Consider the following 26,746-nt stretch of genomic DNA (forward strand, 5'->3'; position numbering starts at 1 on the left):
CACTGCCCCAGAGGCTGGAAACCCAGGAGACAGTGTCCCGGCCCTGCACCCCCATCAGAGCTGAAGGCAAGGATGTTCTAGAACCCAACCCTCCTGTACTGACTCCACTTTCCCCTTGAGTTTTCACCGGGGATGAAGCTGCCCTTTAGGTCTGTCCTTATCTTCAGGAGTCATCTGTCATTTATCACCTGTCACTTAGCTGTGTGCAGACATCATGCAAGGCCCTGGGGGTAGGGGTGGGATGCAGAGAAGGAGGATGCATGGGACAGGTGCTAGTGTGGCCAAGAGAATGGCGATAGCCCCAACCACTTCTCTTCCGGGTGAGGCCAAAGTGCACATCACAGTTCTGCTTTGTGGACTATCCCATGGAAGTCTCCCCACAAGCCACCCCCCAGCCAAGGCTCCCCACCTCCTTACTTCTGGCTCCCATGCACCTAAGAAAAACAAACTTCTTTTATCACCCACCTGAAACATGTACTATTATGAAAGTCAAAAGAAGACACTCCCAAATCTCATTCTGAATTCCAAAGTCAAGTGCCAAGATCTGGGGATAACTCAGGACTTGCAAATGTCCTCTCAACAGAAAGAATCAAGAGGTGATCTTTGGGCAATAGATTGACTTGCTCAAGTATGTTGAAATCAAACTATAAAATAAGTCTTTGTCCTGAGCTCACATTGCAGGTGATGGTGGGGAAATGCCTAGAACAAAGGGCAAGGGGACATGGAATATTTACTGGACAATAAAGAGCTGACATTATTTGCTCAGTGGAATCAAGCCCCACCCCCACCCCACCCTACCTTCTGTACATAGCTGCCCGGTTCCTGCTTCCTCTCCTTTTAGGTCCTCTTGCTTTGGGTTTGATATGAATGTGGTGTCCTTGCTACAGTGATGTGGGGCTGCCCCGGCCACCTTGGAGGCTCTGGCTCTGCAGTGGGAGCGGGAGGAGGAGATGCTGGGCTGGCCCCACCTCCCAGAAGCTGTTCCTGCCAAGCCCTGCCCACCCAGGATCCAAGGTCTCTTCCCTGAGCCTCTCAGCTTATCTGTTCCCAATAAACTGACTCTGTTCGCAGACTACAAGAGTCAGGATTATTCACCTTACTCTGTGGGGGGTGCATTAAGGTTGAAGGGGACCGATGAACAGTTTTGGGGGGGCTGGAGGCTTAAGAATGGAAATGAAGATTATTATACACATGGGAAAATGACATGGAAGTGATTTGCAAGTGGCCTGTGAAATAAATATGGCTCCATACAAATCACAGTTAAAGCCTGCATATCACACCACAACGGTTTGCAAGTCACTTGCCGTGTTACAAACCACATGCCTATTGCACATAGGCCTCCTCACTACATGGTACCCTGCATGTATCCTAGAGAAAATCCACGGGGTCCCCCATTGTTTCTGTACTTAGCAGCCCCCATCCTCGGGCTCTGTCCCCCATCCTGGACCATCCCAATGCCTAGTCAGCCCTGGCCTGGGGAAAGCAGTGGAGATGGGTGGCAGTCCAGCAAAGAAGGAGGACAAGGGCCTTCCAGTCTTCTCTCCTCACCTAGAGCACCCCAAGACCTGGAGGCAAGATTTAGTGGCGGTGGTTCCACCCTCTGTGAAGCTCCAGCACCCCTCCCTGTTGCCTCACAGACCCCCTGAAGCAGCTGCTCCTTGGGGACTCTCTTTCCCACCCCTGTGGCTCCCCTCTCCTGGGAGCTGGATGACTGTCCCCCACCCCCACAGCCCACACAGAGCACCCTTTCTGTGCCAAGCCTGCATTAGAGTCTGGCGATACAGGGGTGACTCAGATACCTTCTTACCCCTGCAGGGACTCTCAGCCTCACAAAGGAGTCATAAATAATGAGTGCTAAAGAGTAGGAGGACAACAAGAAGCAACTAATGATCATGCCTGGAAAGGGGGTCAGAGAGAGGTTTGCAGAGAAGACTGTAAGAGCAGAGCCTGAAAGGAAGTCCGGAATTACAGATTCATGGGCAGCATATTCAAAAGAACCCATTTATTCACTTTTTCATTCATTCAACATGTATTTATGAAGCACCTACTATGGGTCAGGCCACCAGGGCTGGCGACACAGTGGTGAACAGTAGACACAGTACCGAGGGCCCATGGTAAAATGTAAAACAGGGCAGCCACTGGGGAAAACAGTCTGGTGTCTCCTCAGAATGTTAAACAGAGTATCATATGACCCAGCAATTCCGCACCTACGTGCATACCTAAGAGAAATACAAACCTATGTCCTCACAAAAACTTGCACATGAATGTTTATTGCAACATTATTCGTAATAGCCAAAAGGTGGAAACAACCCAAATGTCCACCAACAGATAAACAAAATGTGAGATATCCAGACAATGGAATATTTTGGGGACCATAAAAAGGAATGGAGGAAACTTGAAAACATTAGGCAAAGGGAAAGAAGCCAGTCACAAAAGAGCACATATTGTACGGCTCCATTCATATAATGAACGGAATGAAAGTCCAGAATAGGGAACTGTATAGCAACAGAGAGCAGCGTGCTGATTGCTTAGGGCTGGAGGGAGGGGAGGGGGAGGCTGGGGGAGTTATAGGGGTGATAGCTGAAGGTTTCTTTCTGAGGGGATAGAAATGCCCTAAAATTGACTGTGGTGATGGTTACACATATCCGTGAATATACCAAAAAACCATTGAATTGTTCATTTTAAATGAGTGAATTGTACAGTTTTATGAATTATAAAGGCTGTTAAAAAATAAACAAACAACAGACAAAAATGGGTCTTTGACTGGAGTCCACACCTCATGGGGCTTACAGCCTAGCAGGGAACACAGACCCAAAACATGAAATTTCAGCTGCGGGGTTTGCTATGAAGGTGCAGAGCAGAGGGCCAGGGGGACCAAACTGAGGGTCTAGAAGCTCTCCAGGAGGAGTGGCAAGTGCAGGTATTTAAATCCCACACACTGGGGAAGGAGGGAAGGGAACAACGGGGTCTCGGAGCTTCGGCCCCCACATTAAGCCCTGTCACTCTGGACCTGGCCCCAGAGCCAGCTAAGCTCCCTGCTGATTAATAACTCAGAGCTCTGGAAATACAGGGGCACTCTGACCTGAAGTCAGCGAAAACAGAGAAACCCAAGGAGACCGCGCACCTCTGTACAATAGATGAGGCCCAGGAAATGCCCACCTAGGAGTTCTGCTGAGGTAAGAGCAGAGGAGGTGAGGGAAGGAAGATTCCCTCACCTGCACCATGAGGCAGGCTCCATGCCTGGTGACCACTCCTTTGAGACTCGGGTTCCAGAGTGCCAGGCCCTAATGAGTGTCTGCTGGGGAGGGGCCGTCTGAAGCCATCCACTAAGCGCTACTCATGCCAGCAGTGTCTTGCTCAGAGGCCTGGGCACGCCCGCTCAGAGTACCCTGCAAGGACTCCCCCAGTGCTGGCCAGCAGTGCCCCCATTCTCCTTTCCTCCCTGCAGGAAGAGATGACTCAAGGCAGGCAGGACAAAAGTGCCTCCTGGTGGTGGCCCTGCCCTGCTGTTTGCATTCCAGTCAACTCAGCAAACCTCTCCTGATCTTCTCCTCTGGGATACAGGAGGAAAAGGCCTTGACCCCCTGCCCTCAGCAACAATGGACCTGTCTGCAGGAAGCCAGAGCTTCACTGCATTCGACTTGGCCTGGAGAATCCAAATCCCAGCCCCTTCCAGAGTACCCCAGCAAGGACAGGTTGGAGAACAGCCCAAAGACGCATGGGGAGGGTGGAAGGAGCTGGAATGGAACTCCTTGTTTCCGTGTCTGTCTCCTCAGAATGTCTCCCATTTTCTTGTGCCTCTTCCTCCCAAGCTCGAGTACCCGTCCAAAATCTCTCTGCTCTCCACGGGCTCTTCCCTGCTCCACTGCCCCTTCCTTAGGTGCCCTCTGCCTCTGCCCCCAAGGACCCTTCCTCATACCAGTCACATCTGTGGCCCCAGGTCCACTCCCTGCTGCCACTCTCCACCCAGGACCACCAAGTACCCAGAAGGAATCCTGGCAGGGGCTTGGATTGGGGTGAATGGCTTCAAAAACGGTCACCTGAGCAAAGCAAGGGAACTGAGGGGCACTGGATCTGGTAGAAGAGAAGCTGCCCCAGCCTTCCCAGCACTGAAATGTGATGCCAGGTGCACATTAGCACCCAGAAGTTCGTTAAAACCAATTGAACTGTACGCCCACTGGGAGCAACACTTTCACTAGGGACAGGTGACAGCTGTGAAGGCAATAGGAGGAATTTGAATTAAACCTGAAAAAAAAATCATCCTTCCTGGAAGAGGAGGGGACCAAACAAGGGGGGTGGCACTTTATCTCCCCTGGGGAGGGTTTAAATTCCGTATAAGTGTTCATTAGTTTGAGAGGGCAGAGAGGTGAAGGTCTGGGCAAGGTTGGACTCAGCACCATCACCCCCACCTCCTCCTGCTGGGGGACTCCCGAGCTTCCTTTCCCAGCAGGGGCGGGTCTCAGCATGAGAACCTCGCCGCCAGTGCCTCTCCAGCACAAACTCATCCCCAGGCGAAACAGAAGCACTCTGAAGAAGGCAGCGTTTAGCAAAGCCTCCTCAGCATCTGGCCTTACCCTGTCATTCCCCTTCCCACACACACACCCAGCCACAGCGTGCCCAGGGTTCCCAGGCCCTGCTTAGCCAGCCCAGGGCCAGGTCCCCCTCCTTCACCCGCCACCTCTTCCCCTCCCTTTCCACTCAGCATTTCTCCCTCCTGCCTACTCCACAGATAGCATCACGATGACCCAGCAAGCAGCACACAACTGAGGAGCCCTGGCTGGGCTCAGCCAGCAGATGGAGGGATTACATTCAAGCTGATGACAACAGCAAGAAGAAACTGTCACAGCAGCAAAACCTCCAGTCCAGGTTGCCAGGGCAACTCCTCTCCCTCTCTCCACCTGCCACCCCCTAAAACAGGGCAGAGGGTTGTTATGCTTTACCTGGCGAAATACTGTCTCAGAACTATAAACTGCTGATGGCGACAGCTCATCCCAGAACTGTGGTCATGCTTGACTGGCCACAATTACCCCCACCCCGCCCCGCCTGCCCAGGGATGAAGGAAGCTGAGACACAGGGCAGCCCGGCAATGGCTCATGCAGTGTGAATGCCTCAGCACTGGAGTGGGAAGGAGGTGGGGTGCTGGGCGGGAACAGGGATGGCTGCTTAGAAGTGAAGGGAGGGTTATGCAAAAGAGAGAGGAGCAAGGAACAAGGACTGGGCAGAGGGGAGGAGGGAGGAAAGGGAGCAGGGGAAAGAAATGGAGAACAGTGACCGCTACCAGGCACGCACAGTGCACGTCCCAGACACGGTCACATCTAACACGCGTGAGCAAACTGAGGCTCAGAGAGGCTAAACAATGCCCCCAAGGTCATTGGTATATCTGGGGGGAGGGAGGACACTAACGTTGACTGCTAACGTTACGTTACGTAGATCATCCAGTGCATGGTGACAATAAAAAGCAGGCCGAGTTTTAGTTGGTTGTATTATTGTTTTTAAGTTCTCTATAGACAAGCACCCCCTATTGCCTGCACCTGGTGCAGAACCCTGCCACCAACCTGTCCTCAGTATACCACTGTCCAAAGTCACACTGCTGGTGGATGGAAAACTGAATTAAACCCAGGTCCGTCTGACTCCAAAGTCTGTATCAGGTCTTCTGTCTTCACTGGTGTTCTCTATGCCACCCCTGCTGCTTCCTTCCCCCTTTCACCTCCACTGGGGGCCCGCTGGTCCTCTTCCCAATCTCCTGGAACCCTTGCCTGGCCTCAGAGGAGAGGGTGCCCTTTCCTCTAAGCAGCCAGACTCAAAACCCAGGAGGCCGGAGCTGAAAGGCAACCTGGATTGGTTCCCCGTACGTTTCTGCACCACCATCATCTCCAGGACCAACCCTGCTCATTTTGGAACCTGGAGTCTCCTCTTCCTGAAATATCTACAAAACCAAATGCCTGGATTCCTCTTCTTTATATTCCCTGCTACTTTCTCCCCTTTCTCCTCCTTCTTCTAATCTTTGCAGTGTATTCATTCACTCAACAAAGCTATATAGCATGCCTACCATGTGCCCCATTCGACCAAGCAAGCACTAGGGACACCAAGGGGAACAAAACACAGCATGGTGCCCGCCTCCTGGAGCTCACACTCCAGCCGGGGCAGATAGACAATAACTGGCAAGTCCATGCAGGAGAGGACTTCAGATGATGATAAGTGATGGGGAGAGAAAGAAGCGGGGGAGGGGACAGGGACTGCATGGGCAGAGAGCTTTCAATAGAGGGTGAGAAGGCAACATATGAGCAAAGACCTGGAAGAGTTGAGGGACCCAACCATGTAGATATTTGAGGGAAAAAAGTTCCCAGCAGAGAAAACAGCAAGTGGGTGAGTGTCTGGGGCAAGAGTTCCTGACTGTCTGATAGACAACCAGGAGGCCTGAGTGGCTGGAGCAGGAACGGCAGGAGGGGCAGAGAGAAACAAGGCAGTGAAGCAAGGAGGGGATGGCAAGACTGTCATGGATGGCATTGTGAGTCTGGTGGGAAGCCACTGGAGGGTTTTGAGCACAGAAATGACATGATGTAACAGTTTTAAAGGATCACTGACTGTGGAGTTAAGAAAAGTCTAAAGCAGCAAAGGAGGAAGCGGGGAGACTGGCTGGGAGGACAGCTCAATAGATCCAGTGAGAAGTGGGGGACTCAGCTGGCATGGTAGCAGCGGGGATGGTGAGGAGTGGTGGGAGCCCAGATATATTCTGAAGATAGGATTTGCCAGTGGATGGAATCTGAGATATGGAAAAAAACAGAGGAAGAAAGAATGACTGTAAGGTTTTTGGTTTGAGCTACTGCAGGGATAGTGAGGTTGGCAAGTACAATACATTTAGTAGGAACAGTTAGGAGGACAGTTTTGGACATATTAATTTTGAGATGCCTATCTGATATCCAAATAGAGATATTGATTAAAATATACATGTGAAGTGCAAGGGGGCTCTGCAGAAGAGGTAGTCTTTGGCATATTAACTTTAATTGGTATATTAGCATTAATATGTATTAATGGATAGATAGTATTTACAGTCATGCATGTATATGATATCACCAAGGGAGTGAGTAGATACAGATAAGCCCAGTGACACTGCAGTGTCTAGAGGTTGGGGATATGAGGGGGAACTGGCTAAGAAGACTGAAAGAGTGGCAAGAAATAGGGAGAGTGTGATGTCTAGAAATCAAAAGAAGAAAGTGTTTCAAGGGAAAGGGCATGGTCAATGATGTCAAACATTGCTGATAAATCAAGTGAAATGAGGGCTGAGAACAGACCACTGGATTTAGCCAGTTAGAGGCCACTAGTAATCTTGACAAGAAGTATTCTCTTGTTATTTTCCTGCTGCTTCTTCTTCTTAAACATACACTGATAGCCGGGTCTACAGAAACTAGTGCACACCTGTGCTGCATACCTCCAGTCATCAGCACACAACCCCTTCTAAATAGGATCCCAAGCATCCTGTAGAATCTCAAGCACTCAGTCAAATACAAGTTCTTCCAGGCACAGGAGAAGCAGGATGAAGCATGTCACACACTAGAATAGAATAGATAAACACCAGCCTGTCTCTGGGTCCTGAAAAAGCTGCAATATTGATAACAGTGATAATATCCGGTTGCTTAGAACTTTTCATGTTCTATCCAGATGCTTATTGTACCATATCTATACTAACCAAAGATTCATCAATAATTCAAGGAACCTCCAGGGACAGCACTATAAATTAGCCCTATGGTGTGTTTGGGGGACTCAAAATCATGTGGTTAACTTTCCACACAGAAACATGACCAAATCATTGGTGCTTTCACCTCAAATCATGCCCCAAAAGTGTTGAATGGTGGAAATCCTCAATATACATCTTCCCCCACCACCATGAGGTGGTGAAACTCTATCTCTGTACCCTCAGTACCAAGCACACTGCCGGGTACAGAGTAGGCACTCAATAATTGTCGAATGAATGAATGAATCTCCTTTGAGTGTCTCAAACCAGAGATGTGTCTACACTAGCCTAGATGAGCTTTGCTATGGATTCAACTCTTGTGTAAACAGCCAAACCAGATCATGGAGAAGAGATAAAACACTGCAAAAGGTTTTTTGATTATTTAATCCAACTTCAGAGAGGCAATAAACTGTATCCTCCCCATACCATTTCTTACTTGGGGCTTTTTGCAGACCCTACCTCTCTTCTGCACACACCCTCCTCATCTCATCTCTTTAGGGGGTTATATCTTCACAGATTCATCCCTTGTGAGCCTCTCGCTGAAACTGTTTCCATCCTAACTTTCTGGTGGTTAGCCACACTGGCCGTGAAAAGGCCTACTGGATTTATGACCAAAGCAAATTAATGTCCCCATAATGGCAATTGTGGTGGACTTATGGGGAAAAAATAGGACTATAATGTTTATGTGTTTATGTGTTTTTAATGTTTATAGGTTTGATGTTACAGCCCTCATCCTGATGAGAATAGGTGTGTCTGAGTTAGCTCATTCTTAAGGAGGTTATAAGCATGAAGAGTTTCTACTAACTACCCAAGCTCATAAATGCCTTCAAATGGCTTTTTTTGTTTTTATGGGGCCAATCCTCAAGCCCCTGTACACATAAAAGGGGTGAGAGGGATCCACTAGCCTCAGAGGGATTCAGCTCCAGCTCACCCCACTCTACAGTCACTCCTTTGCTCTCACCCAGGAAGCTATCATGTCCTGCCGCTCCTACCAGGTCAGCTCTGGTCGCCGGTTGGGCAACTTCAGCTCTTGCTCAGCAATGATCCCCCACAACCTGAACCGCTTCCGGGCCAGCTCTGTCTCCTGCAAGAGTGGGCCTGGCTTCCGTGGTCTTGGAGGCTTTGGTAGTCGGAGCGTCATCTCCTTTGGATCATGCTCACCCCAGATAGCAGCTGTAGGCCCCCGTCCTATCCGCTGTGGAGCCGGCTTTGGTGATAGCAGTGGTGTTGGCCTGGGGTTTGGGGCTGGCAGTGGCCTTGGCTATGGCTTCAGTGGCCCTGGCTTTGGCTACAGAGTTGGAGCAATTGGAATCCCAGGAGCACCATCTATCACAGCTGTGACTGTTAACCAGAGCCTGCTGACCCCCCTCAACCTGGAGATTGACCCCAATGCCCAGAGGGTGAAGAAGGATGAGAAGGAGCAGATCAAGACCCTCAACAACAAGTTTGCCTCCTTCATTGACAAGGTACCTATGATCGCTGAATCTCTTGGTCTGAGATGATGAGAGCTAAAATGTGCTGGGGTGCTCTTTTCCTAAAAAAAGAACTGGCCCGGGTCTGGGGCATTGACCTTGACCCTAGGTCCTTCAGGTGTCTCCCAAAGGCATTGTGCTGTGATTTCTGGGTTGCTCTACTGTAGACCAAGGACCAGCCTGAGGAAATACTAGATGGTGGAGTAGACGAAGACAGGGGTTTTGTCTTCCACAGGTAAGAGGAACATCCAGCCAAATCTGAGAGCATCTGGGCAGATTAAAGCCTACCATCTGGTCACTTGGGAATATCTCCCAAATAGGCTGGAAACACTAAGACATTAGCCAAGTGTTGGCTGGTATATGTTTAAAAGGTTTTATCCTTTGAGGTCTTTATGCTCTTTATGATGTTTTCATAGTTTCCCAGGCTGGTTCAGGCTTAGGAAAGTGGAGAACAACAATGTGGACTACCCAAAAGAGCTGACATCCCACAAACCATGTGTGCATGGAGATGTAAAGCTCCGATTGTGTCTGAGAACAGAAAGTGGCCTCTGGGAGCTTCAGTTTCTTCATTTCTGAAATGAGAGGGTTGGAGAAAATGATCTTTAAGTTCTCTTCTGGTGCTACATGTCTCACCTTCTGAAATATCTGAGATGATGTGTATCACTTACAATCAGAGAATTCCCACCTCCTGATACTGTATCCTACCCCAAATGTACTTTACTCTGCTCCTCATTCTCTGCCAGAGATGGTTGACATCAGTTTTCAGATATAGGCAAACACCGGCTTAAGCAAAATCAATCTTTTCAACTTCCCGATGGACTGACTTACAGTTTTCTCAGAGGGCAGAAGGGGAAATGGTACTGAAGTGCTTTGGTTCAAAAGCCTGTCTGTAGCTAAGCCTGGCTGAGCATGAGGAGGGGATTGCAGACCTGCCCTTCTGGTTTCTGCTGAGTTAAAGGAGGAAGGAAAGTCAACAGAGGAGAGAGCACTGTCAACACATGAGAGTCATCACTAGCCATCTGAAGAACTGGTCACAATGTGAATGACCCTAGCAAGCACTTCAAATTCCATTTCTTTGCCCCTGTGGATTTAGGTACGATTCTTGGAGCAGCAGAATAAGCTCCTCGAGACCAAGTGGAGCTTCCTCCAAGAGCAGAAATGTGCCAGAAGTAACCTGGAGCCCCTCTTTGAGAACTACATCACCAACCTGCGGAGGCAGCTGGATGCACTGGTCAGCGACCAGGCCCGGCTCCAAGCTGAGAGGAACTACATGCAGGAAGTCCTTGAGGGCTTCAAGAAGAAGTGAGTGACATCTGGGCTGTACACATCAAGGATGGGTGTGGGCTGGTCCCAAAACAGCAGCCAAGCTCAGATGAGGGCAGCTGGAAGGATCAGGGTTGGGTGCTGGCTGAGGATGGGGTGGGGGCAATGACATGTGAACGGGAGGAGGAGGCTCTCCTGAAGAAAAAGGAGCCTCTGCTTTTGAGAACAGTGCCCATCTTCAGCATCGAGTTGGGTTCCACTTCCTCTGTGGTCAAGAGCAATGACCTTAAGTCATTTCTAACAAGGGAGTATAGCAGTGGTCCAGATTTTCAGACCCAAAATGCAAGTTGAGAAGACAAAGGAGATTTGAGAAACTGAGGGCCACTGGCTCATAAAAGGTCTTAAAGATGGGACAAAGGGGATGACAGCATGTGGACAGCAGCAGGGAGCCATGCTCCTAGATGGAACAGGGAGTTCTTCAGAGATTCAAAGGAGCAGCCGAAGCCATTGGCTCTCTGTTCAGAGTGAGAACTCAGCTTTTCAATCTTTATCATCCCAGGTATGAAGAGGAGGTGGGACTCCGGGCCAATGCTGAGAATGAGTTTGTGGCTCTGAAGAAGGTAAGAGAGAGCACCAGGTCCAGGCAAACTTCTCCAGGCAGGAAAGTGTTCTCAAGACCCCCTGAGAAACTGCCCAGGCAGCCCTGTGGAGTCTGGGTCTACTCACACCAGGACAGTAGAACCCCTAAAATCACAACAAGTTCCCTACAAAGTTCTGATTTTCTCTCATATTATTTAAGATCAGATCACATGAGAACAGAGGTCTGAAGAGATGACCTTTGAAGTATCTTGGATTATCTAGATTTTCCTTGCCTCTAAATAAGCATCAGAAAATGTCCAATGCCCCAGCATCCATGGAAGGAGTTTTGCAGTACAGAGAAGAACAACAGACACTAAGCTTCACTTCCACCCAATGACTTTACCATCCATGCCAAAAGCCTGTGGGAAATGGCCTGATCTTCCCACCCATCTCCAGAGCCTGCCTTGATGGGAAGGTTAAACAGCGCATGGGTAATGAGTATTTTATCCTTCTCTCTTTTATGCAGGAGGTGGATACAGTTTTCTTGAAAAAGTCTGATCTAGAGGCCAACATGGATACCCTAACTCGGGAAATTGAATTCCTGAAAGCCTTATACATGGAGGTGAGGACTCTTCTTCTCTAAGCCATTCAAGGAGATCAGCACTTGGCCTGGACTCCCTGAAGGCTTAGTCTGGACTGGCAAATTTTTAAACATTTGGTATCATACATCTTTCCTCCTACTCAAATCCATATGCTTTATATGTTGATGTACTTGCAAAAGGAGAAGGTAAGGTAAGGAAGCAGGTTTCTCAGCAGCCTAACTCAGGTCTATGAATAAACTCCTTGGATCTATGGTCCAAATCCTTATTGACCAATCTAAAAACTGGAGTCTAGGATAGTCACTACCTATATTCTGGTCAGAAGAATCTGGAAAATTGATTTGCCAGGAGATGTAAAAAAATAAAAATTGTGTTTGACCTAATGAATCAAACCAGCTAGCTATCTTTTGCTCCTTAAGTGAGCTGTTTGGTTTGGTGTACATCCAGTCAGAGCTGAATTTCTAGCTCTGAGTGGAAAGGCTGAAGAAAGCTCCTTCTAGAGTCCTTGCTTCGCAGGCCAGGTCCAAGACCCCTGGTTCTGTTAAGTACTTGAGATATAGGAATTTCCACCATGTTCTAAAATAGTCAGCTTTCAATGGCCCATGACCAACACAGCCACTTGGTGGATTATCCAAAGAAAAGTTTAAGCCCTAGCATGGCTGCCATTCCCCTCCACCCAGTTCCTGGGTCCCCATGGTTTTAATACTCGCCTAGGGTGTTAGAGGGATGCCTCCAAGTATATAACAAGGGTTGTAAAGTCAAACTGAAATGGTTCTCAGCCGTGTCTTTTTCTTTGCCCTTGGTTCAGATGGTCTTGCTCTGTTCTGAACCAATGAGCAATGCTCTCTGCTCCTAACACCACGTCCTGGGGACCCTGTGGCAGAGTCTCAGCCACTGAATGGGGCTCTGAGCCCATCTGTCTTGCTAATTCTCCAACCCAGGAAATCCAGTTACTGCAGTCACACATCTCAGAGACATCAGTCATTGTGAAGATGGACAACAGCCGGGACTTGAACCTTGATGGGGTCATTGCTGAAGTCAAAGCCCAGTATGAGGAGGTGGCCAGGCGCAGCCGGGCTGATGCTGAGGCCTGGTACCAGACCAAGGTGGGCAGGGGGTGCTGGGGAAGGGGTGTAGACAGCCCTTGGGTAAGACTCATGTACAATAGCGTGAGCCCAGCGCAAGTCTGAGGCCCCTAACTCAGTGTTGGCTGTAGTCGTGACCTAACCTTTGAACTCTTGGTACACCCCTCTCCCCCACAGTATGAGGAAATGCGGGTGACAGCTAGCCAACATTGTGACAACTTGCGCAACACACGGGATGAGATCAATGAACTGACCCGCCTGATCCAGAGGCTGAAGGCAGAGATTGAACACACCAAGGCTCAGGTAGGCAAAGGAAATGAGAGAAAGTCCAAGACTGAGGAGAGGCAGGGCCCTTAGCTTTGGGGAATCCCAAATCTGATGAGGTAAGAGAGACCATCAAGACCCAAAAACAAGGGAATGGAGGGATTAGACCAGGAAGGCTTCCTGGAGGAAGAAAATACAGAAGGGAGGGAGAGTCGTCCATAGAGAAAGAAAAGTCTGGGGCAGACACAGAGGGAGAAGTGAGGCAGGAAGAGATTTACTCTCTGGACTCCGTGGGTCTCAGGGCAGCAGAAATCAGGGAGGGTAAAACCAGTGGGGATGGAAACTGAAGAAAAGCAATGTTCCGTCCTCTGGTGACATTCAACTACAGGATCGCCAATCCCTGGGAAAGCAGCCACCAGTCTATGTCCCCACTAAGAGGAGGCAGTGTTTCTAACCCCACCTGGGGATCACCAGGCCACTACTAAAGCCCACCTGTGCACTGCCCTCCCTGCAGCGCTGCAAGCTGGAGGCCGCAGTGACCGAGGCAGAGCAGCAGGGCGAGGCGGCCCTCAATGATGCCAAGTGCAAGCTGGCGGAGCTGGAGGGTGCCCTACAGCAGGCCAAGCAGGACATGGCGCTGCAGCTGCGCGAGTACCAGGAGCTCCTAAATGCCAAGCTGGGCCTGGACATCGAGATCGCCACCTACAGGCGGCTGCTGGAGGGCGAGGAGATCCGGTGAGTACTCTCAGTGCAGCAGGAGGGAGCGAACAGACTTAGGCATTAGGAAGACCAAGTGGGGTGAGGGGACCAGGTGAAAAACTGCTGAGATGAGCAATCTCTAGAGGTGGCAGCACCTCTTCTGCAAACATGAGTTGGGTTGTGCTTGTCAGGGGATTAGAAGAAGGCTCTAGATTTGTGCCTTTCAAACACAAATTTGTAGATAAGCAGCACCAGAATCATAGGGAGTTTTGCTTGGTTAGTTTGCTAAAACTAATAAATAATAATAATACATTTTCTCAGATATTTTAATTCAATAGTCTGGGGAGAGGGTCTAGGAACTTGTAGTTTTTCAGTGGTTCCCAGACATGTATACAGCCAGAGGTGAGAAGCACTGATCCACTGGTCCACTCAGACCAGAAAGCCCTTTTTATAGCAGGAAGGTTTTCAGGGAACAACAGTACTTTGAACTGCTTTGTTTCTTTCTCTCTCCAGGATCTGTGAAGGTGTTGGACCAGTAAACATATGTAAGAAGCTTTAATCTTTTCCTCTTCACACATTTCTCTCCTCTTCAAATTTCCTCTAAACTCAGGCACACATTGAGGTCAGGAGGCTCCTGAGAGGGCAGGTCTGGCCAAGACACTCAGGGGAGCAGGGACCATGTGGGCCCTGGACTGGGAGCAACTCCTTAGCTGAGGTCTGAGATGTTTCCAGCACCTGCCTTCCCTTGAGCAAAGCATTCACAAAGATTTGTAGGACCTACAAAGTGGGACAGGGTTCCCGAAGAGAGTCAGCCCATTTGCTTTGAGAGAACTTGTCCTTTAAGGGAACCATCTCAAGGACTCAGAAGATATGGAAAGGCCTGTGCCAGGGAGGTCTCTTGTCCTCTGGTGGCAGGGAAAAGGACAAGGCTGAATGGAAGTCCCCCTGCTACTGCTACCAGACAGTCAAAGTATTGGTTGTACCCAGCACATGCAGGGCACTTTGCTGGGTACTGCAAGGTGGGGGCACAAGAAAGGCAAGCTCCAGCCCCTGCTCTCTAGAATCGCAATCTTCTTGAGAAGTTGAGTCCCAGCCACTGACAACCTAATTCTGGAATGGTTCCTGGGAGGAAGAGCAGGCATGGGTATCCCCATTTTGCTCACTCAGAGAAAATATATGAGTTGCCAGAAGTCAAAGCTAGCCAGAATTCAAATCCAGATTTCTAACTCCGAAAACACAAACATACACCAATGCATGGTGAAACTGTGTGCTAAACTGGATGGGTCAGACAGCCACAACTACATGTGTCAGAGGTGAGTGCCCACAGAGAGGGTGGCAGCAAGCCCTGACTTTGTGCAGGAGGTCAAGCCTGAGTGGAGATCACAAATAGCAGGAAGGATTTAGGAGGGCAGAAAAGAGTGTGCCCCTCTGCAGATGCAGCTGGTCTAATCAAGGTTTAGTTGGATTAGAGTCCTGGTATGTGGGGGAATGCCCAGTGGAAACCAGGGGGCTACCGAGCACAGCCACCAGTGGGTCAGGAAAAAATTGACAAGGACTAGTAGTGGAGGTGTTTCTTGTGTGCTGGTCTAGGGGAAGTATGGGGACCACTAAGGGGTATGATGTAACTGGAGGAGAAACGCCCCCTGGCTTTATGGAGGCTACTGCTCCAGCTGTCTGGATAATACAGCTCACTACCTGCCTCACACAACCCAATCCACCTTTGGCCATACATAAATGATAGTCAGTGGATGCAGACATCTGGAGAACTGGCTGGATTCTTCCATTTTAATCTGGATGTTTGATTTCAGTGTAGCCACTGTCTTTAAGCCACCCAGACATGAGAAGGGGAAAGTGGATACCGACTGTGTAGACAATAGGGACCATTTCCGCAGATGCCACCGACCCCAACCCTAGCCCTGCCTTTCCCAGCCACCAGACCCCCTCTAGGTGTATCCCCCAGGGGGAGCATGGAGGACCGGTCCCCTAGAGTTGCACCTTCTCTGACTGCTTCTTCCTCCTGCAGCTGTGAGCAGCTCCCGGGGCGGTGTGGTGTGCGGGCTTGAGCCCCTGGTCACCAGCTCCACCCTCTCCCAAGGCGGAGTCACCTTCTCCGGAGGCAGCGGCATCCGCGCCACCAGCGGCGGGGTCCTGCTGAGCACTGGCGCCAGGGCAGGCTCCGTGTTTGTGGATGAGGCCTCTGTCCCCAGTGTTCGCTGCTCCTTGCCCACTGAGGGGGGCTTCAGCAACTGCAGTGGTGGGCACAGCTCCAGCGTCCGCAGCTCCAGCATCCGCTTTGTGTCCACCACCACCTCCTGCCAGACCAAGCACTGAGCAACAAGCTCCAGACAGCCACTGCCCAGAGAACCAGCTCAACGTCTCTTGCATCTGTCCCCTGAGGCGCATGCACTCTGGGCCTGAGGGCTGTATAGCAACCCCTCCTGCCAGGAAGTCAACCCTCTGTTCTCCTAGGTGCTGCTCTGCCCAGGCTGTGTCCTCTGGGAGGACATTTTCACCATGTAGATGCTCCATCTGCAGCCCTAGCCAGTATGGCTTCTCCCTGACTCCAGTTTCCTTTGGATCACTCCTCACCATACAGCAATAGCCTCAAGAAATGCAGATTCCATGCAATTATAAAAACCAGTGTGTTTGGGGAGAAAAGGAACAGTTCAGAGCCAAAAAAAATGTGCTTGGGTGCCACCACCATCGGTGGCTTTGGGTTAATTTGGAGAATGCAGAGCTGATTGGCCATACTGCAGGCTTTTGCTTCCTCCCTGTTCTTTTCCCTGGCAGGAGAAGCTTCTTTCCTTCTCTTCCTGACCCAGAAGGATCCACAGTCCTTGGTGGCCCAGGAATCCCTAAGTCCTGAGATGGATTTTCTCCCAGTGGCTTATATTCTGGCTCTTTCTCTTCCTGGGTTGTTGCTTTAACCCCAGAATGCAAGTCCACAAGGTGGGTGGGGTGCAGGAGGAGAGGTGGGCTCTGAAGTACTCCATGTGCCCCTGCCCCTGTCAGTGGTGTGTGTCTGCAAACTCCAAGGAGGCCTGGGGTGGGCTGGGGTGCCTCCTTGTACTGTTCTTTGTGTTCCTGGGCTTTCAATAAACTTGGCACGTTAACTTCATGAGGACTCTGGCTTCACCTCCTAGATCTCATCAGCCCACTCTACTAAGGACTTGCCAAGGGCAGAAGATGGTATCCTGGGCACAGGGGAGGCACTGAGGAAAGAGGGCTCAGACCCTTCCCTGGGAGGCTCCCAGTTCTGCAAGTCACAGGAGACATGTAGCAAAGGCTCTGAAAACAAGTGCCAAGCGGCCCACTTTGCTCCAGGCATCATCTTGCACCTCAGAGGTGCTCTCACCCTTACCAAGGTGTTTTAGTTCGTTTTGTGTTGCTATAACAGAAATACCTGAGACTGGGTAATTTGTAAGGAAAGAGGTTTATTTGGCTTACGATTCTGGGACAGCTGTATCTGGCACAGGCCTCAGGCTGCTTCTACTCGTGGCAGAAAGTGGCAGGCAGCCGGCAGGTACAAGCAGATCACATGGCGAGAGGAATCGAGAGAGAGGAAGCAAGAAAAAGAGAGAAGGTGCCAGGGTCTTTTTAAGCAACGAACTCTCACGGGAACAAATAGAGCAAGAACTCACTCATGAATCTCCCCCTCCCCCAGGGAGAGCATTAAACATTCATCAGGGATCCGCCCCCATGACTCAATCAGTTTCCAACACTGCCACATTGGAGGTCAAATTTCCACATGAGTTTTGGAGGGGACGACACATCCAAACTCCATCACAAGGTGAATGCTTCCACCTGTTCTCCAGGTCCCACCCCACCCCCATGTGCTCTGGGATCACTGCAGGGATCCCCTGGTGTTTCTGTCCTCACTCTTATCCCCATCCAACTCATTCATCACAATGCTGCTAGAGAGGTTTTTCTCTCATAGAAAACTGATCATGGCTCTCTCCTGCTTCCAGCCCTCAATGGCTCCCCATTGCCTTTCAGAAACAACTCCTCCACATGGCATACAATCTCTGTGTGATCTGCCCATACACTTCTCCCTGCCATTCCCTCCATGCACCCCACTCTGGGCCTCTCATCTTTTATTTATTCATTCAACAAACATTTGATAAGTGCCTACTACATGGCAGGCATACTGCTGGGAAAATGAAAGGAAACAAGATTCAGTCCTTGTCCTTGAAGAGCTTACGGACCCATCTGATGGCTGGACAGGTGCACTAGCAATTATGAATCGATGCACTAACTGCTGTGTTAAGAGTAGAACCAGTGCCACAGTGTAGAGAGGAGAGGCCCAACTGGGGCATCATTAAAAGCTTCCTGAAAGATGTGATGTCCCAGCAGCGATGCAAAGCATGATGAATTAGCCATACTAAAAAGGAAGAAGTGTCCCAAGTAGAGGCAACAGAGTGTGCAAAAACCAAGAAGCTGGAGAGAGCATGACAAGTTTGGGGATCTGCCTGGAGTTGAGTATGATTATGGCATAGAGTGCAAGACATAGCACCAAGCAGGCACAGGAGTCAGCCAAAGCACAGTTCTGACCAGCACCTTGGGCACGGCCCCACTGGGGCACATATTGCATAGGAGGAACTGTTTGCTGCTGGCCTCACCCTAAGAAGCCCTTTTCAGAGAACAGGAAGCATGTCTTTATGTATTCTGCCTTGCCTAGACCCCAGCCAGCAACTCGAGCGCCTTCAGGCTGCCCTGCTCACAGCCCCAGGCCTGCCTACCCTGCACTCACCAGTCACCTACACTTCTGCTTCCAGGGGCTCCTAACTCCCTGTCTCATCTCCATGTGCAAAGCCACACACACCTCTCAGGGGGCAGCAACACTAGGGCTGCCCCCATCTGGCCTTGGTGCCTCTGCTCAGCCAGACCTATATCCACTCTGTGCCAGTGATCAATTTATTGCCTCTGCTCCAAATTCACCCTTGGTTGCCTACTCTGTGAAAATGGATCTGATCCCCTGACATCTTTTCTTTTGCCACCTGGCCTGGTGAGATGCTTTGTCAGTAGGCATCTCAGTAGACTCTAGAGAGACATCTCAGGAGTAAGGGACTTTGCTTCCATCATGCTTTCTCAGCAGACCTCCGTCCAGTTGCTACAGTGCTAGGTTCCTGCAGCACAGGTGGCATCTATAGAATCAGGCTTCTGCAGTGCACAGCAGCCAGCAGCACCCAGAGGCCAGTAGCTTCCCCCAGCACTCCCCTTAGGCAGTTTCAAAGCGGGTGCTTCCAGCAAGACACCTCTTCATGAAAAGCTTTCCCTAGCACCCCAGAGAGTGGATTTCTGGTAAGCTCTGGATGAAAAATTTCCAGCAAATTCCACCAATGTGGCACCATAGTGACTTCGGCATCCAGTGAGCAATAAGGTCTGGATCTCAGCCAGGGCTTTTCCTCGGGCCCTTTACCATAGCCCTAGGGGTAGTGGCTGTTCCTTATATCTATCGTTTCTATATTTTTCAGAGTTCTCTTTACTTCTTACTAGCCAATCCCTCATGACTCAAACCCCCAATGTTATTTACATTAAACTTTCTCTGTCAAGTTACTGTGTGGTCCTGTCTCCTGATTGGGCCCTGACCATATATGCCATTTGGCTGTCATTGCTTCCAACTTCTTGGGCCAGATGACAAGTGGACACTGGCACCTCAGGCCCCAGTCCTCAAGTTTTTTCTCTCTCTCTGTATCCCGTAGGTGATCTCACCCAGTCTGTCTGTGGCTTTAAATGTCATCCGTAGGCCAATGACTCCTGGGCATATATCCCCATCCCACACCTTCCATTAACTACAGGCTGATGTCTACGATCTGTTCACTGGTGTCTCCATTTGTGTGTCTAATGGGAATCTCACACCAAACACGTCCAAAGGCAAATTCCTCACCTACCTTCTCCCCTCTCCAGGCTGCTCCTCCACATTAACAGCAACTCTATTCAGCTGCTTAAACCAAAAAACCTTGGAGTGATTTTTAACCCCTGTCTTTCTCTCACATCCCTATATTGAATCCATCAGTAAATCTTGTCAGCTCAGCCTTCAAACAATATCTGGAATCCAACTGCTTCTCACCACTTCCACAGCTACCACCGAGGCCCAAACTACCATCACTCTTGCCTGGACCATTGCAGTAGCCTCCCGACTGGTCTCTCTGCTTCTCCTCTCACCCACCCTCAGTCTGTCCTCAGAAAAACAGCTGGCATGATCCTGTTAACACTAAGTTGACTTCCGGTTCCATCTATAATGGGGTAATCCTGTTAAAGCCTCTCTTTCCCACTGATTACAGCTAAAAACTCCAGATAAAATTCAAAATTAACTATTTGAGGATTCTGAAAAGTCAACAAAAGCCAACAGATCATGGTGACAAGACAAAGCTTGGAGACATGACCTATATATTTTCCTCTTTGCTCATGTGACTTTGAGCTGAAGGTGGGCCCCAGTTGTGAAGCTGTGAAGCATTAGCATGATCAGGTAAAACGCCGATAGAAAACGCATCCTTCTAACCAGAGGATCCAGGAAAAGGGACCCCTGCCAAGGGTGGGGTGGATGTGCAGGTTGAGAGAGGAAGGCTGGAGAAGAATATCCTTCTGTGTCTGAATCCACAAAATCCTGGGCTCCCCTTTGAACTTCACATGCATGAAAGACACAAAGCAGCACACCAAAGGCTTTGAGAACTGAAGTAAGATCTCAACCACTGCCCAAGTTCCAGACAAACCATTAAGGGGCATAGACACAAGACAGACACAGAAAAATATAGCAAAGGCTTGAAAAGCTGAACTAAGTTTGGAATCACTGCACTCAGAAGGAAAGGTAGAACTTTCAGTCTGAACCTAACTAGGCTGATTCCGTACTAAACAAAAAGACTTTAAAGCACTATCATAACTATATTCTATGAGATACAAGTAAACACATTTGAAACTGTTGGAGTGAGCAGAACTGAAACCTGTTAGTACCAAAAACCGCCTGGGCTGTGGGGGGATAAGAGGGATTTTTAAAAGGACAGTTTTTTTCTCTCCATTCTTTTATCCCCCCACCCCTGACTTTCTTATCTTGCTTGCTAAATAGGAAAACAAGGCTGAGAAGCTAATCAGCACCTTGCAAAACTAACAGTTCTTTACTTGAGACTTATAGAGTTTTGAGAAGTGATTAAGGTCAAATGACAGGAAGCTGACCCTGGGCACCAGCTCTGCAAAGCAAAACTACACAGAAGACTGCAGAAAACATGATCCTACTCCAGAGCAAATCAAAATCTTGCAGTGTCCTGAAATAACAATGAAAATGAGAACAGAGTTTCAAGATGGCGGCGGCTGCGGCGGCTGGCGCGGAGTAGCTGAGGTGGAAAAGGTGGCCACTGGGCCTCAGGCAGCCGGGAAACTTGTGGACCTTCCTCTGGCCATCTCTTAAGGGAGGACTGCTGCTGCTGGCCGGTCGTGGGGGCTCAACGCCACTTTGCCCCCGGCAGGAGAGGCTGCCTCATTTACAGGCAACAGCTTTGAAGTGTGGAGCAGGAAAAGAACTGATTCTTAGCTGCAAAAGCGAGTCTTGAAACAGGGAACACGGCTCCAGGGCTGCTGTGGATGCAGCCAGGATCCCGGAGGCTGGGGCCGCGCTGAAGGCGGCCAGCTGCCCTATTCAGGATTCGAGGTTTCAGGCCGGCATTAAAGAAGATTCCTGGGAGCGCCCGAGCGGCGCTGCGACTGAACAGCCCGAGGCGGCAGCGCCGAGAACACGGAAGGCAACAAACCAGAGACAGAGCGAGCGCCCGACCTGGCACAGCACTGTGAGTGATCCCTGGCACAGCTCTGTTCGGGGGGTGGATGCCCACGCGGCTCCCCTGCACCACCAGGCCACTCACTGCCCCGGTGCTGCCTCCATTTTCCCAGGTGCGGGCAGCTCCGCCCTGCTCGGCCATCACTGAGCCCATTTGCTTGGCCTGGCGCGGGGCTTTCCGGACCCTGCGGGCCGGCCTCCTCTCCCACTCCCTCCGCGGTTCTCTGGCGGGGCTGGGGGTGTGGGGCGTCCCGACCAGTGTTGGGAGGGCTAGGAAGTACCGGCGGGCCGACTGTCACTCCACCACACCCTGGACTCCGGCCCCGGTAAACTTCCTGTTACTGGGAGGCAGATACCATCTCTGCGACCACCAGTTTGGAAAAAAGCCTAACGGATTTCTGGTTGGGAATAGTGTGGTAGGAGAGTTCCCAGGTCCGCTTGAACCTGCCGGAGAGCAGGCTGCAGGCGGGCACTAGACTCGGTTTATACCGGGGGGATACAAAGGTGAACAAGACCCGAGAAAGATCTACACAGTGCTACAAAGGCACCCAGAGAGACCGGTCGTCTGTGCCTAGCAGAAACCTGGTAGACTTCCTGGGCAAGGCGGTGTTGAGCAGGGTCTTGAAGGCCCAGCTGATAGACGAGGGGTGCAGAAGACACGCCCCAGCCCAGCACAGTGTGCACAGAGTGGGGAGACGTGCGGCCAGGGAGGCGGAGACTCGACAGAAACCACACACCCGGTGGGGTCGCCACTGCACGATCTAACAGCCTGGGCCAGAGCACACGGAACGGGGAGAAGTCCTGTACAGAAAGTGAAAGCTCAACAGAGATCACACACCCTGTGGTACGTGATCCACCAGCCCAGCAGAGTACAAGCTGACCAGAAAGGTGGATCCCCGGAGAAGCCCAAGACCCGAGGCAACCACACACACAAGACACTAGAGGCCAACTGAGCAGTCACGGCGGGAGCCATACCAAATTGGCAACCACAGCAACATCCTAGTTAGTCATTAGTCTCAAACCGGTGGACTGTGAAACCCCCTGCCACAATGAATAAACACCAAAAAAAAGACACCAGAAATACAAAAAATCAAGAAAGTACACCACCAAAAGTTAATAAATCTCATACTCTAGATCCTATAGAACAAGAAGCCCTTGAAATAACTGACAAGGAATTTCGAGTGATAATTCTAAGGAAACTGAATGAGATACAAGAAAACTCAGCTAGACATCATGATGAAATGAGGAAAAGTATACAGGATCTGAAAGAGGAAATATACAAGGAAATCAATGTCCTGAAAAAAAATGTAGCAGAACTTGCTGAACTGAAGAAGTTATTCAGCGAAATAAAAAACACAACGGAGAGTTTAACCAGCAGGCTTGTCGAAGTTGAAGAGAGAACCTCTGAACTTGAAGATGGGCTGTTTGAAATAACACAAGCAGACAAAAAGAAAGAAAAAAGAATCAAGGACATGGAAGAAAATCTGAGAGAGATATCAGACAACCTCAAGCGCTCAAATATCCGAGTCATGGGTATTCCAGAAGGGGAGGAAAATGGAGATTCCATTGAAAACATATTCAACAAAATAGTGGCAGAAAACTTCCCAGGTATAGGAAAAATCACAGATCTTCAGATCCAGGAAGCTCAACGATCTCCAAACGTATTCAACCCAAAAAGGCCTTCTCCAAGACATGTCATAGTCAAATTGGCAAAACTCAGAGACAAAGAGAGAATCTTAAAAGCTGCAAGAGAGAAGCGTCAAATCACCTATAAGGGAGCCCCAATCAGGTTAACATCAGACTTTTCATCACAAACCCTAAAAGCTAGAAAGGAATGGGATGATATTTTCAAAATACTAAGAGACAAAGATTGCCAGCCAAGAATACTCTACCCTGCAAGGCTATCCTTCCGAAATGAGGGGCAAATAGTATATTTCTCAGACAAACAAAAACTGAGGGAGTTCACTACCACAAGACCACCCTTACAAGAAATCCTCAAGGGAGTACTGGGTTTGGTTCCTGAAAAATAACTACCACTGCCATAAAAACCTAAGAAAAATCTAAACCCGCTAGTACAATAAAAATGGCATTCATGAAGAGAAAACAAGCTAACAAAAACACTATCTACAACCTAAGGAACCAACAAACAAAGAAACCAAACAGTAAATCAGAAAGCAAGGAACAAAAGACACCTAAGACAACCAAACAACCAATAAAATGCTAGGAATAAATCAACACCTTTCAATAACAACTCTTAATGTTAAAGGCTTAAATTCCCCAATTAAAAGACACAGACTGGCTGACTGGATCAAAAAGCAGGACCCAACTATATGCTGCCTACAAGAGACCCACCTCACCCATAAAGATTCACACAGACTAAGAGTGAAAGGATGGAAAAAGATTTACTATGCAAACAGAAAAGAAAAACGAGCTGGAGTGGCTATTCTTATATCTGACAAAATAGACTTTAAACTAAAAACCATAAAAAGAGACAATGAGGGACACTACTTAATGATAAAAGGACTGATCCATCAAGAAGACATAACAATCATGAATATGTACGCACCCAATGTTGGAGCAGCCAGATTTATAAAACAAACTCTATTAGACCTAAAGAAGGAAATAGACACTAATACCATAATAGCAGGGGACCTGAACACTCCACTGTCAATATTAGACAGATCATCTAGGCAAAGAATCAGTAGAGAAACACAAGATCTAAACAAGACTCTAGACCAATTGGAATTGGCAGATATCTACAGAACATTCCACCCAACAACCTCAGAATATTCATTTTTCTCATCAGCACATGGATCATTCTCCAGGATAGATCACATATTAGGTCACAAATCAAGTCTCAATAAATTCAAAAACATTGGAATTATCCCATGTATCTTCTCAGACCACAATGGATTAAAACTAGAAATTAATAACAAACAAAACTCTGGAAACTATACAAACACATGGAAATTAAACAGCATTCTACTTAATGACATATGGGTCCAAGAAGAAATCAAGCAGGAAATCAAAAAGTTTATTGAAACTAATGAAAACAATGATACATCATACCAAAACCTGTGGGATACTGCAAAAGCAGTATTGAGGGGAAAATTTATTGCATTAAATGCTCACTTCAGAAGAATGGAAAGATGGCAAGTGAACAACCTAACACTTCACCTTAAAGAACTAGAAAAACAAGAACAATCCAATCCTAAAGTTAGCAGACAGAAAGAAATCATTAAGATCAGAGCAGAACTGAATGAAATTGAAAACCAAAAAACAATTCAAAAGATCAACGAATCAAAAAGTTGGTGTTTTGAAAAGATAAATAAAATCGACAAACCATTAGCATGGCTAACAAAAAAAAAGAAGAGAGAAGACTCAAATAACAAAAATTAGAAATGAAAAAGGCAATATTACAACTGATTCATCTGAAATACAAGGAATCATTCGAGACTACTATAAACAACTATACGCCAACAAATTTGAAAATCTGGAGGAAATGGATAAATTTCTGGACACACACAAGCTCCCAAAACTGAACCGTGAAGACGTAGAAAATTTGAACAGACCAATAACAATAAAGGAGATTGAAGCTGTTATCAGAAGGCTCCCAACAAAGAAAAGCCCAGGACCAGATGGATTCACAGCAGAATTTTACCAAACATTCAAACAGGAATTGACACCGATTCTTTACAAACTATTCCAAAAGATTGAAACGGACGCAAATCTCCCAAACTCATTCTATGAAGCAAACATCATCCTGATACCAAAACCAGGTAAAGATATAACCAAAAAAGAAAACTACAGGCCGATATCCTTGATGAATATAGATGCAAAAATCCTCACTAAAATACTAGCAAACAGAATACAGCAACACATACGAAAAATTATTCATCACGATCAAGTGGGATTCATCCCAGGGATGCAAGGTTGGTTCAACATACGCAAATCAATAAATGTGATACACCATATTAATAAACTCAAACACAAGGACCATATGATCATCTCTATAGATGCTGAAAAAGCATTTGATAAAGTTCAGCACTCATTCATGACAAAGACCCTCTATAAGTTAGGTATAGAGGGAAAGTATCTCAACATAATTAAAGCCATATATGACAAACCCACTGCCAATATCATCCTGAATGGGGAAAAGCTGAAAGCTTTTCCTTTAAGAACAGGCACTAGACAAGGATGCCCACTCTCACCACTCCTATTCAACATAGTGTTGGAAGTACTAGCCAGAGCAATCAGAGAAGAGAAGGAAATAAAGGGCATCCAGATTGGAAAAGATGAAGTCAAACTGTCCCTCTTTGCAGATGACATGATCCTATATATCGAACAGCCTAAAACCTCTACAAAAAAACTCTTGGAATTGATAAATGATTTCAGCACAGTAGCAGGATACAAAATCAACACACAAAAATCAGTAGCATTTCTTTTCTCCAATAGTGAACATGCAGAAGGAGAAATCAAGAAAGCCTGCCCATTTACAATAGCCACCAAAAAAATAAAATACTTAGGAATTGAGTTAACCAAGGAGGTGAAAAATCTCTATAATGAGAACTACAAACCACTGCTGAGAGAAATTAGAGAGGATACAAGAAGATGGAAAGATATTCCATGCTCTTGGATTGGAAGAATCAACATAGTGAAAATGTCCATACTACCCAAAGTGATATACAAATTCAATGCAATCCCCATCAAAATTCCAAAGACATTTTTCTCAGAAATGGAAAAAACTATTCAGACATTTATATGGAACAATAAAAGACCACGAATAGCCAAAGCAATGCTCAGCAAAAAAAATAAAGCTGGAGGCATAACACTACCTGACTTTAAGCTATACTACAAAGCTATAATAACCAAAACAGTATGGTACTGGCATAAAAACAGACACACTGACCAATGGAATAGAATAGAGAATCCAGAAATCAACCCACACACTTACTGCCATCTGATCTTTGACAAAGGCACCAAGCCTATTCACTGGGGAAGGGACTGCCTCTTCAGCAAGTGGTGTTGGGATAACTGGATATCGATATGCAGGAGAATGAAACTAGATCCATACCTCTCACCATATACTAAAATCAACTCAAAATGGATTAAGGATTTAAATATACACCCTGAGACAATAAAACTTCTTAAAGAAAACATAGGGGAAACACTTCAGGAAATAGGACTGGGCACAGACTTCATGAATACGACCCCAAAAGCACGGGCAACCAAAGGAAAAATAAACAAATGGGATTATATCAAACTAAAAAGCTTCTGCACAGCAA

At 48.1% G+C, this 26,746-nt stretch overlaps 1 protein-coding gene across 1 annotated transcript; it reads left to right on the plus strand.

Moving 5' to 3' along the window:
• Positions 1-8,706: 8,706 nt before the first annotated feature.
• On the plus strand, positions 8,707-16,024 carry KRT84 (keratin 84). Its single transcript, XM_063076187.1, has 9 exons — positions 8,707-9,198; positions 10,298-10,506; positions 11,027-11,087; positions 11,573-11,668; positions 12,587-12,751; positions 12,908-13,033; positions 13,509-13,729; positions 14,207-14,238; positions 15,717-16,024. Exons 1-9 carry the CDS (start codon positions 8,707-8,709, stop codon positions 16,022-16,024), a joined length of 1,710 nt encoding a protein of 569 aa, XP_062932257.1.
• The last annotated feature ends 10,722 nt before the right edge of the window (positions 16,025-26,746 follow it).

The sequence above is a fragment of the Cynocephalus volans genome, chromosome 12 (genome assembly GCF_027409185.1).
Source record: "Cynocephalus volans isolate mCynVol1 chromosome 12, mCynVol1.pri, whole genome shotgun sequence".
NCBI lineage: Eukaryota > Metazoa > Chordata > Mammalia > Dermoptera > Cynocephalidae > Cynocephalus > Cynocephalus volans.